The following is a 17,795-nucleotide window of genomic DNA, read 5'->3' as shown; positions in this document are numbered from 1 at the left end:
ATTTGGTTTGTGAAGAAGTGAAAAGTTTTATTTGTTGTACAAAATTTCATCCTGAATATCAGTGCAGCACTTCCTGTGGTTGTTAATGAATATAAATATATTCCGCATACTTGTACACATAGCAACCAGACCTCGTCTCTAGTATTTGTTGCCACATGTCTATATCACTTGTTGATCTTTATCGTCTTTTTATTTTTCTGAGACACTCAGACTTAACCAGAAATGTCTGTTCCTCCAGATTGGTCTGACGTTTGCTATAGTCTTTGGAGTGATCATGTACAGAATCTCCGTTGCCGCTGTCATAGCTGTGAGCCCTGACCCCTACGCCAAAGCCAATGTCAGAGTCATCATCACGGCTACCGCAGTTATCATCAATCTGGTGGTCATTCTCATTCTGGATGAAGTCTATGGTGCCATTGCCAGATGGCTGACAGTGATTGGTAAGAATGGAACTAAAGATGCGACCCTTGGTTATCCACAGTAAGCTTGGAGGACATGCACTAACTTAATGTTTCAGATACACACTTTTCAAAATGGAGGTTTGCGGTTTCTTAACGGACTGTCTGAAAGCACAGAAGTTTAAAGAATAGGGCAGACCATTCAGCTCGATGCATTTGTGCTTAGAATCATAGAATCCCTACAGTGCAGAAGGAGTCCATTTGGCCCAATTAAGCCTGCACTGACGACAATCCCAACCAGGTCCTATCCCGTAACCCCACATATTTACCCTGCTAATCCCCCTGGCACTAAGGGGGCAATTTAGCACAGCCAATCAACCTAATGGGCACATCTTTGGACTGTGGGAGGAAACCGTTGCACCTGGAGGAAACCCACTCAGATAATGGCAGAAACTGCAAACTCCATTCAAGGCTGGAATTGAACCCAGGTGCTATGAGGCAGCAGTTCTTGCCACCGTGCCACTTCTTTTCTTCTAGAACAATTGAATCATATTTCTTGTTCCCCAAAGCCTAGTATCACCTCATAAATTAATTACTTGTCAAAAATGTTGCCTTTAGTTTGTCATATCTCCTTCACTGGCACATTTGGTGGTTGATATTCTCCAAGGATCATGTTGCAATCGTTTGTTTTCCCTCCCACCCTACTCAGTTGTTGCAAGCCATATCTCTGAGGATCATAGATACAAAAGTGTCGGATCAGTTATTTACATGTCAAAGTTTGAATATCAGTGCAATCTCATTGCAGCTGACTGGCCTGTTACTGTGTCACTTTCTGCTCAGTAAAAGAATGGAATTCGTCATCTAATTTGCTTTCCACTACCTCATTTTCAAACAATCCTGATGCAGACAGATGATTTGTTATTGAACAAGTTATTTTAATGCATTCAATCAGTTTAAGGTTTACGCCAGATGTAAAGCATTGTGACAGTCTCCAATTAAATGCGCAAGTCATTTGATACTTAAAAATTGTTCTGCCTTTGGCTGCTTATGATTTAGTTATTTTTTTTAAAAGTATATACAAAGTCAGATATAAAACCTGATAGATTGTCATTGGCTTGACACAACTTGTACGCTATTTTTCAGCCTCCCCCCCCCCCACGCCACACACCCCAGTGTAGTTATGTTCGCTCTCGGTAGTGACAACATGCCAAGATTAATGGACCCACAATGAATGTTCTTCGGTTCTTATTTCTCCAACATTAGTTGCTCTTCACATTGTATTTTTTTCCTTTTATTCTTTCATGGGATGTAGGCATCCTGGCAATGTTTTAATTTATTAGTCCCAAGTAAGGCTTACATTAACACTGCAATGAAGTTACTGTGAAATTCTCCTCGTCGCCACACTCTGACGCCTGTTCGTGTCAATGCACCTAGCTAGCACATCTTTCAGACTGGGAGGAAACCAGAGCATCCGGAGGAAACCCACGCAGACACGGGGAGAATGTGCAAACTCCACACACTGACCCAAGCCAGAAATTGAACCTGGGTCCCTGGTACTGAACCACTTTTCCACCGTGCTGCTCACTGGCAATGCCAGCATTTGTTGCCATCCTTAATTGCCTATGAACTGAGTGGCTTGTTAGGCCATTTCAGAGGGACAAAGGGTTAAGAGTCAAATCGTTGTTGTGGGTCTGGAGTTGTGTGTAGGCCGGACCAGGTAAGGATGGCAGATTTCCTTCCCAGAGTGAAACAGGTTTTCACAAGATCGATGGCCAAGGTTGCTATTACGAAGACTAGCATTATGATTCCAGATTTAATTGAATTAAAATTTCACCAGATGCTATGGTGAGATTTGAACTAGTGTTCCTCGAGCATTAGCCTGGGCCTCTGAATGACTTGTCCAGTGACGTTACTACTACACCACTGTCTTCCCTCTAGCACCTGTTGACAGGTGGTTTGGAATTGAGAGAAGAGTTCCAATTTTACAATTGTGCTCAGCCCAAGACCGGAAAATCATGCCTGAAGTCGATGGACCGTTGCATGGTCCTGTCCCACCTGCTATGATACCCGTGGGGGATGGTGGATGGGTGAGGAATGGGAAAATTCCGCCCAAAGCGTTTTCCTTTTAAGGCTTCAGTGTTTCTTAATGGCGAATTAACTTGATTGGACTCCGAGATTAGTTGAATTTTAGTTACTGTTTGCACATTGCAGAAATATCTCTCTCTCTCTCAAGTTTATGGAGGGTGGACTGTGGGAGGCTGGGCCAGGAGAACATTGGAATAGTTCCTGTGAGATGTTGCAGCAATGTATTAGTCAGACACCATCAATTGCTGTTTGTTTGCCAAAGATTGACTCAATTTCTGTTCTATCCCCACTACAGAAATTCCCAAAACGGATAAAAATTTTGAAGAAAAGTTAATTTTTAAGGCTTTTCTGCTGAAGTTTGTGAATGCCTACACTCCAATCTTTTATGTTGCATTTTTCAAAGGCAGGTGAGTGATTTGGGTACAGCTTTCACATGAACACCACACTGTGTGATGGAACCTAGCTAAAACTTAGTGACACAATAAAAGTCCAGTATAGTCAGAATACTTTTGACCACATCACCAACCAATGTGAAATCTTAAAATTGTGCCCTCAAGGCAGTATCTTGGGACCTGTCATTTTCAGCTACTTCCTGCTGTCTTATGTCTGAAAGTGGGAATGTTCACTGATTAAAGTGTTCAGCTCAATTTGCAATTGCTCGGGTAATACAGCATTCGGTGCCTATGTGCAGCAAGATCTGGACAATATTCAGGTTTTCAGTGATCAGTAACATTTGAGACACGAGTGCCAGGATGCAAATCAGTCTGCTTAATCAACTTTCTAGTCCACCATGACAACAGTGTTCTTCATCTATGGGATGCCCTGCAGCAACTCATCAAGGCATTGTTGGCAGCACCTTCCAAACTCTCAACTTCTACCATCTGGAAGGGCAGTGGGTGGAAGGTGGGTGCCACCACCTGCAGGTTCCCCTTGTACCAGCCTGACTTGGAAATGTATGTATTCCTTTTTGATAAGTTCAAACCCTGGAGTTCCCCAAGTGCACAGTGGTGTATCTTCACACAGACTGCTTGGTTAAAGAAGGCCACCACCTTCTCGAGGGCAATAATTCAGGCCTTGTTAGTGACACCCACATCCCACGGATGAATAATTTTGAAGGAACAGTATTGAGATTGGGATGGATGGGTGGAGATGAAAATCAATTTATAATGAGCATTTAATGCTCTTAAACTCAAAGATGAATATTGGTTTAAGACTCTTTTTGATATTATCATTTGACATTGTATCTTTTCATTGCAAGTATTATTTTCTTCCAGGTTCGCAGGTCGACCTGGAAAATATACTTATATCTTTCCCCATATGAGAATGGAAGAGGCAAGTAATTTATTTTTCCCCCAAATATAAATACAGGTTAAAGCTGGCCTATAAATCCAATGATGTGGAGATGCCGGTGTTGGACTGGGGTAAACACAGTAATAGTTTTAACAACAGGTTAAAGTCCAACAGGTTTATTTGGTAGCAAATGCCATTAGCTTTCGGAGCACTGCTCCTTCGTCAGGTGGAGTGGATATCTGCTCTCAAACAGGGCATACAGAGACACAAAATCAAGTTACAGAATACTGATTAGAATGCGAATCCCTATAGCCAACCAGGTCTTAAAGATACAGACAATGTGAGTGGAGGGAGCATTAAGCAGCGGTTAAAGAGATGTGTATTGTCTCCGGACAGGACAGCCAGTGAGATTCTGCAAGTCCAGGAGGCAAGCTGTGGGGGTTACTGATAGTGTGACATAAACCCAACATCCATCAGTAACCCCCACAGCTTGCCTCCTGGACTTGCAGAATCTCACTGGCTGTCCTGTCTGGAGACAATACACATCTCTTTAACCTGTGCTTAATGCTCCCTCCACTCACATTGTCTGTATCTTTAAGACCTGGTTGGCTGTAGAGATTCACATTCTAATCCATATTCTGTAACTTGATTTTGTGTCTCTGCATGCCCTGTTTGAGAGCAGATATCCACTCCATCTGACGAAGGAGCAGCGCTCCAAAAGCTAATGGCATTTGCTACCAAATAAACCTGTTGGACTTTAACCTGGTGTTGTTAAAACTCTTATTATAAATCCAAGACATAACTGACTCTTGTCTTTCTTGTCCAGTGTGCTCCTGGAGGCTGCTTGATGGAACTCTGCATTCAACTCAGCATCATCATGTTGGGCAAACAACTGATTCAGAACAACATTTTTGAAATAGGCATTCCGTAAGTGTTGAATTATATACTAGACGTACTAGCGAAGGACATAAGATTGTGGATAAATTGCTTGAAAGGACATGTTTTTTTCTTTGTATATTTCTTTGATAGCTGTTATTTCCCTTCCAAACTTTTGGAGTCCGCATCACATGCTTCATGTACATGCTATGAGGTTAGGCAGTCAACCTGTTATCTGGCCTTTGCCAGTATCATAGAATCCCTACAGTGCAGAAGGAGGCCATTTGACCCGTCAAGTCTGCATCAAATCTCCAAAAGAGCATCTTACCCAGGTTCAGTCCTCCATCCTATCCCCTTAGCCCTGTGCATTTGCCATGGCTAATCCACCTAACTTATATATCTGTAGACACTCGCAGACAATTTTAGAATGGCCAATCCACCTAACCTGCATATCTATGGGAGGAAACCAGAGCACCTGGAGGAAATCCACGCAGACATTACGAGAACATGCAAACTCCACAAAGACAGTCACCCAAGGCCGGAATCGAACCAGGGTCCCTGGTGCTGTGAGGCAGCGGTGCTAACCACTATGCCGCCCAAGTGCTAATAGGATAGAAATTGCTCTCAGGCAACAACACCTAACGGATGTTATCACATTGGCCTCCTGTCATACACCCTGCCTCATATTCCACCGAAGTCAATAGGACTGACTGTTGTATGCTCGGGTATATACAGTGAAAGAGGTGACCCTATCCATTTTGCATGATGACCCAAGTTGCATCTCTATTCCAATGTGCCACCAAAAGCAATATGTTAATCAGTCTTTGGTATGCTTTATACTCAATTAAATACATATCTTTTATAAAGTTGACCATGAGACTTGACAGATTGTGGGGTATGGAACAAAAGAAGAGGTTTGATGGCCACATCAACAAGCTAATTGTCCATCATAATTTATCATTTTAATACTTGGCTGAAGTAGTCAAAATAGGGCATGCATTGAAGGGCCTTGCCATATGATCCATAATTCATTTGCAGAGCTCGCCATAATTCATTTACCACCATGAATTATTGAAATAGTGTATTTGTGAGTTTAAATTCCACAGTCCTGTGTCGAATGTCATCTATTTGTATTAGTGCTTTTCAAGGGAGGGAAGGAATTCTCCAGAGCAGGTAGCCATGGTATTTGGGTTGGTGCTACAACTTCAGTGCAACCTGGGTGCTGTTAGATCCATCGATATAAAGAGACTGTCTGGAAGGCAAACCTGGGAATTGCGTCTAGTGGGACCTACAATCTGGTAAAAGCAAGCTTTGGTCCCATTGGGGCCTTTTCATCCACAAGTGTATAGCAATTGGTGACTGAGTGACTGCAGTTTCTAAGTAGCCCATTATCTCTTGTCTGAAAAATGGAGAATATTGCCTCTTTTTCCTTTGGCCCCATCTGGTTTTTGGTCTTGAAGTAGCAAGGTGCCACCTTCCATGACTTGGGTGTCCTTACTGCACTGCCGAAGCCACACAACTCCTGTCCTGATTATGTAAGTATCTGGGATTTGTGATGGTGTGGGGGTGAGGTCAGTGACAGATGCTCTACCTTGCTGAACCTCCAACTCAAACTATATGGAAAGATTTCTTCTATTAAATGAAGGCTAAGAGGTGACCTGATTGAGATGTTCAAGATTGAGGGGCATGGGCAGGGTGGATAGGGAGCAGTTGTTCCTCTTAGTGGAGGGGTCAGTTATAAGGGGACACAAGTTAAAAGTGAGAGGTGGGAGGTTTAGGGGGGATTTGAGGAAAAACCTTTTTACTCTGAGGGTGGTGACGGTCTGGAATGCGCTGCTTGGGAGGTTGGAGGAGGCAGGATGCCTCATGTTTTTAAAAGTACCTGGATGAGTACTTGGCACGCCATAACATTCAAGGCTATGGGCCAAGTGCTGGCAAGTGGGATTAGGTGGGCGTGTCAGGGTATTTCATGCACTGTGCAGATTCAATGGGCTGAAGGGCCTCTTCTGCACTGCAGTATTCTGTAAATTACGAAAGGCCATTTATCAGCTTTGTTTTTTTGCATTTTATTGAATTGGTAGATAGTTTTGTTTAGAATGGACAAATTGTTGAGAAATTGGTTGAGAGTCATAGAGCATCATTGTAAAAAGCAGTTGATGTAACATCCGCTCATCTCATCTGAGGAATCTGGTCTCCTTGTGCATGTTGTTTCAACTTTGGTTGCCAAACAGTGACCTGGCCCAGCCAGTTCCTGTGATATCATCAGCACTCACAATTAAATCAGTACGTTTTGAACAAGAAAAATACTTAACCTAAAAAGCATTATTTCTCATTTCTTCATTCTTCACATACCAGATGAGTGGGTCACTGTCCAGACAGGGAAAAACCACAAGATAACATCGAGCCAAGTAGATTCATTGTGCTTCATTGCATTGTTCTTGAACTTGTTGAAAACCATCAGACAAAGCTATAACCTACTCTCCTCATGCCATAACCATATCGGAGAATTTTGCAGCATAGAAAGAGACCATTTGGTCTATTCTTGTGCCAATTTGAAAGGACTATCCAATTAGTCCCCCTCCCCAACTCTTTCCTCACAACTCTACATATATTTCCTTTTCCAAGTATGTATCCAATTCCCTCTTGAAGATTAAAAGTGAATCCACTGTTTCCACCTTTTCAGACAGTACATTCAAGATCGCAACTGCAGTATATCTGAAAATTCTTCACCTCCACTCTGTTTTGCCAATTATCTGAAATCTGTCCTTTAGCTACTGACTCTACGTCGAGGGGAAAAAAACACCCCAGCTTCTCCAGTCTTTCTACATAACTGGTATTATGTGCTAAAATACAGAACAGTTATATCCAAATGTGGGTTATGTGGTGTAATATGTCCATTTGTACAAACCTTTGTCCATTTAGTTTGGCAGCTGAAGGTAATGAATGTTTGGGGAACAGCAAACCAATCATATTACCTCTGTATATCTGGGCAAAATCAAGTTGAAGTGGGGAAGGCCTCTGAGGAGAGCTCACCCCAGCATTGCTGGGTTGGCACTGCCAGGGGCCAGTGCTAGGTCATTGCCTGGACATGTGCTTCTTCCCCAGGGACTATACTCACCTTTGCACCCCAAAGGGGTTCCCCTCAATTGCTTCCCATTTTTCAAAAGCTGTTTTAAACCTCACCGTTGCAAAGGGGTACTCTTTAACTGCTGTGAATGTGTGGTGGGAAAGCCCTTCAACTAAGTTTTAATTTATTTAACTGAGGGCAGGAACCTTGTTACGTCACCAGCGACGGATGGGACAAATTGGAAAACAAGATCTCACCGGTGAGAATCTCATTTTCCAGCTCTTGAGATTTTGGGCCTGTGTCACCATTTAAGCTCATGGCGAACACAGGCTCAAAATTGCCCCCATCAGTCTAATCACTGTAATCACAGATGCCCCTGCCATTGTCTCAAAGTGTGAAGTGAAAACCTTGCATGTTCTCCGCAGTGTCATGGGCAAAATGCATTTTCTCTAGCTGCCCAAAATCATTCTGATTTTAAATGTAAAGAGTTGTCTCCTTACCCTTGGAGTGTGCATTCCAATTAATAATTCAGCAGCAAACATTGGTGAGTTTAAAGTAAAGATTATTCTCACATATACTCCAAATTAACTCCAATGTCGCGCACTGACAGCAGATGAGGATACTAAACTTTTTACAAATCACTGTTAATTCATCCTTGATTTCTGGTCTCGTGGTAAGTCTGTGGTTTCTTGAATGGATTTGATTTAATGTTGAAGTGAGGATCTTTTAAAGTGAAGTATTTGCAGCAGCTTCTGAGGTTTTGTGTAGCTAAATATTGAGGAGATTGGCTGGTTCTCAGGTGAACTTTGAAACTAGAATAATTTACATACTTTTGGCGGTTTGATGCCTTGAAACTAGTTTGAGAATCTGGTTCTCAGGCTGGCTGACAGCTCATGGTTCTGGTGGGTCTCCTGAGTGCTGGGATAATAAGGGTGCAGCGCCTGACACCAGTTTCAATCATGTGACTGCTGTGTTGACAGTTCTGATGTGCACACAGTGTAGTTTGTATGGTGGAGGCCATTCTGATTCAACGGAAGTTGATAGCAGCCATTGAGTTTTGATCTTCCCTTTTCTCCAGTAAGAAACCTAGAAACAGGCTATCTGGAAACTCCTTAGACTTCCTTAGGTATTGGCCCATTCTTAAATAATGAGATGGGTCCCACAAGCAGCTGTGAGGTACCCTCACCTATGTCCATGTTTTATTAAGTATTAGCCAGAAACCTGATAACTGTCTGTACTCAAAAGGTCTAAAGTGCCATAAATTGTGACAGTTATCTTGACATGGCACTTGTGTCCCATTTTTAGCAATATTGACTGAGAGCTTATAATATGACCCTCCTGTCCTAAACATGGCACCAGCAAAACAACCTGGCTGTCCTTTAATTGTCAACCTCCTCATCCTTGCCTGTCATCGGGCAGACTACAAAACGTGTTTCACAAGCCCCTTCACGTTACCCTAAATTAAAGAAGCAAACTCAAACTAACAATCTTAGTGGCAAGGGTTAAAATCAGGCCTGTAACTTTACCTGGTAATCTCAATCATTGTTTTAAACCATGCTGAGGGCCTAATGCAGTTTCCTTTGTAACTACATGTCGCTCAGTAAAATGGCTGAATATTCGCTTGTTACTCCTCATGTTCACTGTCTTTAGTTCCCCCTGTGCTCCCCCGCCACCCCACCAAGAGAATGGAGAGCAGGTAATATAATTCAAGTGTAGATACCTGAATGAACTTTCCAACATTGTCTTAAGTGCTGGAGGCAAAAGTAACTTGAAGTATTTGAGCATCTATAAATCATCAATATTATTTACATATTTGAATATGGATTGTTAATAGAGGAAAATGAACCAGATTCTCTGACCATGAAAAGAGTTACAGCATCGTAAATCAAGAAGCTAAATTTACATTTCAATGCAGCTCCCAGGAGCAATGAGAAGAAAGAGTTTGACAAACACGCAGGTTAAGAAGACCCTTTGTTATAATGTTCATGTGAGTGTTCAGTAATTTGAGATTGCAGTTCCCAAATTGTTTAGCTTGGCTGCAATCCATTCAGCTGCTTCTAAAGGCTAGATTCAGATGTACATAGTTTTCTGTTGCCTTGATAAATTCATTTATTTACCTTCTATTAATCTTTGTACAAAATGAAATGTCAAGAATATACATTTTAAAGGTTCTAAAACAATTTTTTTTGTGCCTCTCCTCATCAGTTTACAGTTACCACCCCCTATCGCCAGGGGATGCTGAGTAGGTCCATATCCTCTGCATTTTAGATACAATCATTTCGGGCAGGAATACTTTTTCCTCAACTCAGTCACCCTGACATAAAAGACTGATTAGACATCGATTGAGACTTCTAAGATAAAGCAAATTTGTTCTGGGACACCACTCATATCCTGGCTTGATCTTTTGGTCTAACTCTTCCAAATGGGATTTCTGGTTGGCTTCAGCTGAGGAGCATTTCAGATTCCATTATAAAGTATAATTTCATTCCATTTGTGTGATGCATTTTGTTATTGGATACAAACAATATGATCAACTTGGCGATCTTCCCACTTCCTCTACCAAATCAATGGTCAATCTCTTTTTTTAATACAACTTTTAGTCAACTCAAATGAGGTACAAGTTGGACTTGCTGTTTCTCCCTTCATTTCACACCCCCCCCCCCCCCCCCCCCACCACCTTATACACAGACACACATACTACAGACTCTCAAAATCCCCACAGTGCAGAAGGACCCATCGAGTCGGCGCCGAATCTCCAAAAAAGCAGCTTACCCAGGCCAACCGCATCACCCTAGTCCCGTAACCCTGCACATTTCCTGTGACTAATCCACCTAACCTGCACATCTTTGGACTGTGGAAGAAAACCGGAGCACCCAGAGGAAACCATGTAGACACAGGGAAAATGTGCAAACTCCACACAGCCACCCAAACCGGTATTGAACCTGGGTCCCTGGCACTGAGGCAGCAGTGCTAACTGCTGTGCCACCCATACATGTATGTTGGCATCATTTGGTGTGGGAGGGAAAGAAACGCAAAATCTTTTGCCATAAAGGTCTACCTGGCTCACTAATGAGCCAGGGAAAAGAAATGGTCACTCCTACCATCTCTGAGCTCCAAACAACTTCTGGGTTCACCCTCTATCCCTCCGAAGTGGCTTAGCAAGCAACTAGGGATGGGCGATGAATGCAATCTTAACCCGCATCCTGATAGTATTTTATATGAACAAACATCTCCAATGGGAAGTGATGAGCAAGAGGTTATGTCCTTGATACACCCATGTGCCATGCTGTTGAGACTCTGATCTGTCTTCAGTGGATATGTGCCAGTTTTAATATTAGATCTGCATTTCCTGTTGTTTCAGGAAGATGAAGAAGCTTATACGATATTTAAAGGCAAAAAGAGCGGCCAAATTGGAAACTGATAAAAACTCCAAGATACCTCAGCAATATGAAATTGATTACAATTTGGAGCCATTTGCGGGTCTAACTCCAGAATACATGGAAATGAGTGAGTATGTTTCTTCAAATTGCAATGTAATGCATCCATGCACTGTTCTGGGTGAGGCACGAAGAAAGATAATCAGGTGTTTGTTCAACATAGTCAATGTCATCATTTTCTGTCTTGTAAGTTTGAAACATTTTCCATGAACGTATTACTTTCTTCGGTAATGATACCATTCACTGCTTGCTCTGCTCTAATATCTTGTGCCCACATCCTTGGGAATTCCTTTCAAAACTCCTTCAACTTGCTCTCTTTGCCTTTTTTAAAATAAGTTCCTCCATTCTGTCCTTCACTTTCCTTAGCATCCTGCTTGGGATCCACTCTCCCCTTACTTTCATTTGCGTGAGTCGTGTTATGTTAATGTTAGTAAAATAGTGGCTATAGTGAGAATTTGTCATTCTGGGCGAGAGTAGAATAATATAAATGATCTTCGACTTGACCCACAAACAATATTAAACTCAACAATGAGAGGTCAGGAGGCTCTTTGGGTAGGAGAATATCTAACTTGTGCCTTCATAACTGTGGAGCAACTAATCTGACTTGCACAATCTCTTTCCTACCTCCCTTGTATAATCTATAAACAATTAGTTTTGACATCATTTAAGTAGGACTCTTTGATCTATCTTGACTTAAGTTTAATAGTGTCCTACTTTATTGGTCTGATCCTGTTTTGGGGTTATCTCAGCAAGTAGTTCTAACCTGATTGTTGCGCCTTTTTGTCCTGTGTATCTGTCCACTTTTTTTCAGGATCTGACCAATCTCTCAGATTAGAAATTGGTACAAGGCCACTCAACACCTTGAGCCTATTCCAATATTCTATCAGCTCATTGATCTGCATCAATGCTATTTTGTATCTTTGCTCCACATCCCTTAACCATTACCTAACACAGACCCATCATCCACAATCTTGAAATCTCCAATTGCCTAGCATCCATGTTTTTTGAGGAGCGAATGCCAGATTTCTGCTAGCCTTTTGTGAAGAATTGCTTCTTGATGTTGCTTTTGAATTGCCTAGTTCTAATCTACAGATTATGGACAAGATTTTTAATTCTGGTGACTGCACCATGAGCGCATTTCTAAGTTGCAACCCAGTGCTGCTTGACGTCTGATGTGGTTTTTGGTGAGCAGGCCAATTGATGACCAGGATGCATGCTCACCATCTAATTAATGGAGAAACTGTCTGAAGAGCTTTTCTAAATTTTGAAACACAAAATTTCACAACCGCTAGATTGTTGACACGGAGGGACTATCGACAGCAGCCCTATGGAGAGATTGGGCAAAGTAGGGGGAGGTGTTGGTTTTGAGCAGAACAGAGTGCTTCCTTCAGTGCCAGTCTGCCACTGGGAGGTTATCTCCATCACTCTGCCAACTGGCCTACTTGATGGTTAGAAAATTCTAGTGGGCCTGTGGAGAATGGCCTTAATAGACCCCTAATTGGCCTAATTGGCTACCTGATACTTCAATAGAAATGGCCGAGAGGCAGGACCACAGCTGGAGAAGAACATTGCTGGCCCATCCAACTTGGGCAATAATCTGCCATGTCCTTGATCTTAATTTATGCACACAACAGGGGGAAATAGTTTCTCTGGTGGCAGAGGTGGCTCACCGTTGGCTGGTGGCGGGATCTTTTGTTCCTGTTGATGTCAACAGTGCTTTGTATTGTTTGCTAGCCCTGCCGCCAGTAAATCCACCATGGGGGTGTCACCATTGGTGGGACTGGAAGATCCCACCGGCGGGAAGGCCTGGAAAATTCAGCCATATTTCTCTCTATATTTGAGACTGCAACAGGGACCTCCTCATTGCTTTTTAAATTGCTTGTCTTAAGGGTATATAGTCGCCCTTAAGACTAAAGAATCACCAAGCTTATGTACTTCTGAGCAACGCTTAAAACTTTGATACCCATTGCCTTTTGCTGGCATAAAACTGTGCTCAGTGCAGTATCTTGGTTCCTTGAAAGCAAGCACCACCACTCGTGGATGTAAAAAGGCTTTGCCAACTTTCTGCATGTGGGTCTCTCTGCTGATTTCTTTGACTTAATTTTCCGCATTCCCTAAACTGCAGAGTAGATAGTGTGTGGAATGGCCCCAGAAATGTTTTCCTGTTCCTTTTTATTTTTAAGAAGAAAACCTGCTGTGAAGAGTATGATGAGCTGATGTTACTATGTGGTGACAATGTCTTGTCAATATCGCAGCCATTTCAGATGGGTTTCACTCTTTAAATAGAACTCCTGTTGGGATGCCTTGATTGAAAAGGCTGCTTAGTTTATGAATAGATTCATTTTCCCGGAGGTATTGCTAAATAACATTACGCTGATATAATGTCTGCATTTCATTCCTTTTTTCAGTAAGTGTTGGTTAATTTAATAAGTAGTTCTATCCTGCCCACTTATCGGGTAAATTTCACGTCGGATTCACTCTGTATCCATTTCATAATTATATTTGTAATGAACTCGAGTAGTTGCGACTACATAAAATATTAGTCATGTGGTTATAATAGAATGTGATGCAGCTCAGGGGATCTCTCGGCCTGTCATGCCTGTGCCAGCTCTTGGAATTGATTGGACATCCACTCTCTCCTTTCACTGTATTTGGGTTTAAACTGGTGCATTGGAGGAGGATTTATGCGGCAGTGCTCAGCTATTCCATCCACACACGAGCCGTGGCCTTTTAATTTGGGCGAGAGTGAATTTCACTGACAAGTCTCTGAGGAAAAATCTAATATCACTGGAAAATGAATCAAACTAACATATGGGAATTTATAGGCTGCAAATTATTTGACAAAATGCTTCCTATTTTTTTTTCTACTTCCAAGTATTTATTCAATCCCCTTTCGAAAGTTAAATATTGGACCTGCTTTTCCTTCACCACTTCAGTGCACCCCAGATCATCATTACTCACTGCCTGAGAAAAAAATCCCTCACTTTGCTTCTGGCTCTGTGTCAATTATCTTCAATCCATATCCTCTGGCTGTCAACCCTTTTGTCACTGGGGAGGAAAAAAAAAGTTTCACCTTAATTACTCTATGCCCTTAAAAGCACATCAGCTTCCCTGCATAATATATCCGCATCCACAACATTTTTAATTAATTTGGGCTGAAATTGAGCATGTAAAGTTTAACCACAGCATGGACTATTTTTGGTGCAGTTTTCAGCTTGCTGGAATCTTGCTCGGAATATCCAGATGTTAATCCAGAGCCACCACATGTGGGAAAGAGGTTTTTGACCTTGCATATCTATGATCTAATTCACTCGACTAAGGGAAAAATATCCAAGTAGTTGACCCTCCTATTGCCTATTTGCTTAAATAATGTGAGAAAGAAAGGACTTGAATGAAAAATAGCAAGCATTTTGTCAAATTTATGAAATCATTTGCACCCTGTACAAAGAATAAAGAAAATTACAGCACGGGAACAGGCCCACTGACATGCTGCCCGACTGAACTAAAAACCCCTACTCTTCCGGGGACCATCTCCCTCCATTGCCAACCTATTCATTTATTTGTCAAGACACCCTTTGAAAGTCACAAATTTTGTACATTCACCATATGAGTTTGACTTGCTTTCCAGTGATATTAAATCTTTCCTGAAATTTGCTCTCTTGCCCATGTTAAAAGGTTATGGCTCTTGGTGTGGATGGAATAGCTGTTCACTGCTCTGTAGATCCTCTTCCAAAGCCACAATTTCTGGTCTATGACATATGTTTTTGAATTGTGCCTGAATCTCTCATACATTCCAGTCAATTAGTGTGAGAGCCTATTTCTCAGACAGTATTGAGACATGGACATCAACATCCACACTGTTCCAGCATTGGAAAATAACTGGAGGAGTGAAGCTTGATGCATACATGTAGAATCTCACGCTGGCAGTTTATTAGTACTGCGTCCTTAAAAATTATTTCCAAGTGATATCTTCTCAAAGGCTTCTGAAATTTCTGATAGATGAGCTCTGCAGTGTAGAGGATCATGCCTAAAAGTTAAGACTTCCAAGATCTTAACAGCTAGCTGCTGCTTTTCAATAGTTTAACACAGTTTTACACCATGTTTTCAGTCGCATGTGGAAAGTTGTCTGTTGTTCCTCTGCACTGGTACAATTTCAGAGCAAAGTTACATAAATGTGCATTCCCACTGCAAGTTCATCTTTACGCCAACACTTATCTTGAGGAATGCAAATCAAATATCTGGATGCATTTTACTAATCCTTTCAGATTGGCCGTATTTTCATCTGTTGGCTGTAATTTAGAGCCATTATCATGGAAGTTTACAGCACAGAGATCCTTCAACCCATCTTGTCCCACTCCCGGGCACGTTATCTAGGTTGATGCACGAGTGCAGAGCTGAGGAACTCTAGCATTTTGGTTGGTGCTGTATTTCTGGTGGGACGTTGAACCAAGTTTTAGTAGTCATAAAAGATTTCACGGCACAATTGGAAGAAGAGCAGGATTTTGATTACTCCTTTGCCTCATTGTTTGTGGGGCTTTGCTGGTTGCAAATTGGCCACTGTTTATTTCGAAAACAAAAGTGACAGCGCTTCCAAAAGTAATTAATTGGCAGTGCTTTGGGATATCACGGGCCACATGAAAGGCACGATGTATATAAGTACAACATTCTTTTGTGTATCGATAGTGCGTTGCCCACAGACAGTTATAAAGTCTGCCATGAGCTGCGTTCTGCTGACTGGCTCGCAGCAATCGTAAACTGCGATGTTTCACAGGTTGTTGCTGATTTAATGATGGCCCATTCACAAAAGCCTTTCCCAGTAACAGAAACTGTGAAACTTCCTTGTCTCATCCAAGTTGCTGACAAGAATACATTCTCCAGAGTTTCCAACCAAATATTTATGCAATGTCCTTCCAACCTGAGTGATGCTCCCTTTTGAAATGTGCAGCAGGGACACTAATCCTGTGGGCTTTGTCCAGATGTTGTTTTGAAAATGAGGGAGAATTAGAGCAACAGCGGTTAAAATGCCAAACTAATCATTGGTTTCCTTCAGAGTGTTTTTATTTTGGCTCAGCTATTGTTGAGGTGAGTCTTTCCACTTGTTGCTGCCTTGTAAAATAATTTAAATGTTCCTTCCACATGATGAGATTTTAAAAAAAATGTAAAACCAAGATTTTCAATCCTCAAAGCATTAAATTGCGCACCTTTTTTTGTCAGAAACTCAGTACAAATTATCAGACTAATTAGGATCCTGGTTCACCCCGCTTCCCTCAAGTTTCACCTTTTGTAAGTTGTATAAGTCATTACTTTGTCTGCTTCAGACATGCCACATGATGGTGTAACTATATTGTACAGTGTCACAGTCATAGGGATTTACAGCATGAATACAGGCCATTTGGCCCAACTTGTCCATGCTGCACAGTTTTAACCATTAAGCTAGTCCCAATTGCCTGCATTTGGCCCATGTCCCTCTATACCCATCTTACTCGTGTTAACTGTCTAAATGCTTTTTAAAAGACAAAATTGTACCCACCTCTACTACTATTTCTGGCAACTTGTTCCAGACACACTCCACCCTGTGTGAAAGAATTACCCCTCTGGACCCTTTTGTATCTCTCCCCTCTCATCTTACACCTATGCCCTCTAGTTTTAGACTCCCCTACCTTTGGGAAAAGATGTTGACTATCTACCTCCTCTATGCCCCTCATTATTTTATAGATGTCTAAAAGATCACCCCTAAGCCTCCTATGCTCCAGGGGAAGAAAAAGTCCCAGTCTATCCAGCCTCTCCTTATAACCCAAACCATCAAGCCCTGGTAGCATCCTAGTAAATCTTTTCTGCACTCTTTCTAGTTTAATAATATCCTTTCTATAATGGTGACCAGAGCTGTACACAGTATTCCAAGTATGGCCTTACCAATGTCTTATACAACTTCAAGGTGTCCCAACTCCTGTATTCAATGTTCTGACCAATGAAACCAAGCATACCGAATGCCGCCTTCACCACTCTGTCCACCTGTGACTCCACTTTCAAGGGGCTATGAAGCTGTACCCGATCTTTGTTCTATAACTCTCCCCAATGCCCTACCATAAACTAAGTTCTGCCTTGGTTCGATCTACCAAAATGTATCACCTCACATTTATCTAAATCAAGCTTCATCAGCCCACTGGCCCAATTGATCAAGATCCCATTGCAATCCTGGATAACCACCTTCACTGTCCACTATGCCACCAATCTTGGTAACATCTGCAAACTTACTAACCATGCCTCCTAAATTCTCATCCAAATCATTAATATAAATGGCAAATAAGAGTGAGCCCAGCACCGATCCCTGAGGCACACAGCCAGTCACACGCTCCAGTTTGAAAAACGACCCTCTACAACCAATCTCTATCTTCTGTCATCAATTTTGTATTCAATTGGCAACCTCGCCCTGGATCTCGTGAGATTTAACCTTGTTGCAACAACCTACTATGCGGTACCTTGTCAAAGGCCTTGCTAAAGCCCATGTAGATAACGTCAACTGCACTGCCCTCATCTACCTTCTTGGTTACCCCTTCATGAAAACTCATGAGGCATGATTTTCCACACACAGCCATGCTGACTGTCCCTAATCAGTCCTTGCCCCTCTAAATGCTTGCAAAT

General features: G+C 42.0%; 1 protein-coding gene across 1 annotated transcript in view; it reads left to right on the top strand.

The window, feature by feature from the left end:
• ano1a (anoctamin 1, calcium activated chloride channel a) overlaps positions 1 to 17,795 on the top strand; it is a 236,639-nt gene that overhangs the window by 181,990 nt on the left and 36,854 nt on the right. The window contains exons 18-22 of the mRNA XM_078220984.1: positions 239 to 440; positions 2,779 to 2,890; positions 3,758 to 3,815; positions 4,600 to 4,700; positions 11,078 to 11,223. Coding sequence (XP_078077110.1) covers positions 239 to 440; positions 2,779 to 2,890; positions 3,758 to 3,815; positions 4,600 to 4,700; positions 11,078 to 11,223 — 619 coding nt within the window. The remainder of the gene's footprint in view (positions 1 to 238; positions 441 to 2,778; positions 2,891 to 3,757; positions 3,816 to 4,599; positions 4,701 to 11,077; positions 11,224 to 17,795) is intronic.

This window comes from Mustelus asterias, chromosome 9 (genome assembly GCF_964213995.1).
Source record: "Mustelus asterias chromosome 9, sMusAst1.hap1.1, whole genome shotgun sequence".
NCBI lineage: Eukaryota > Metazoa > Chordata > Chondrichthyes > Carcharhiniformes > Triakidae > Mustelus > Mustelus asterias.
This window is presented reverse-complemented; position numbering and strand designations above follow the sequence as displayed.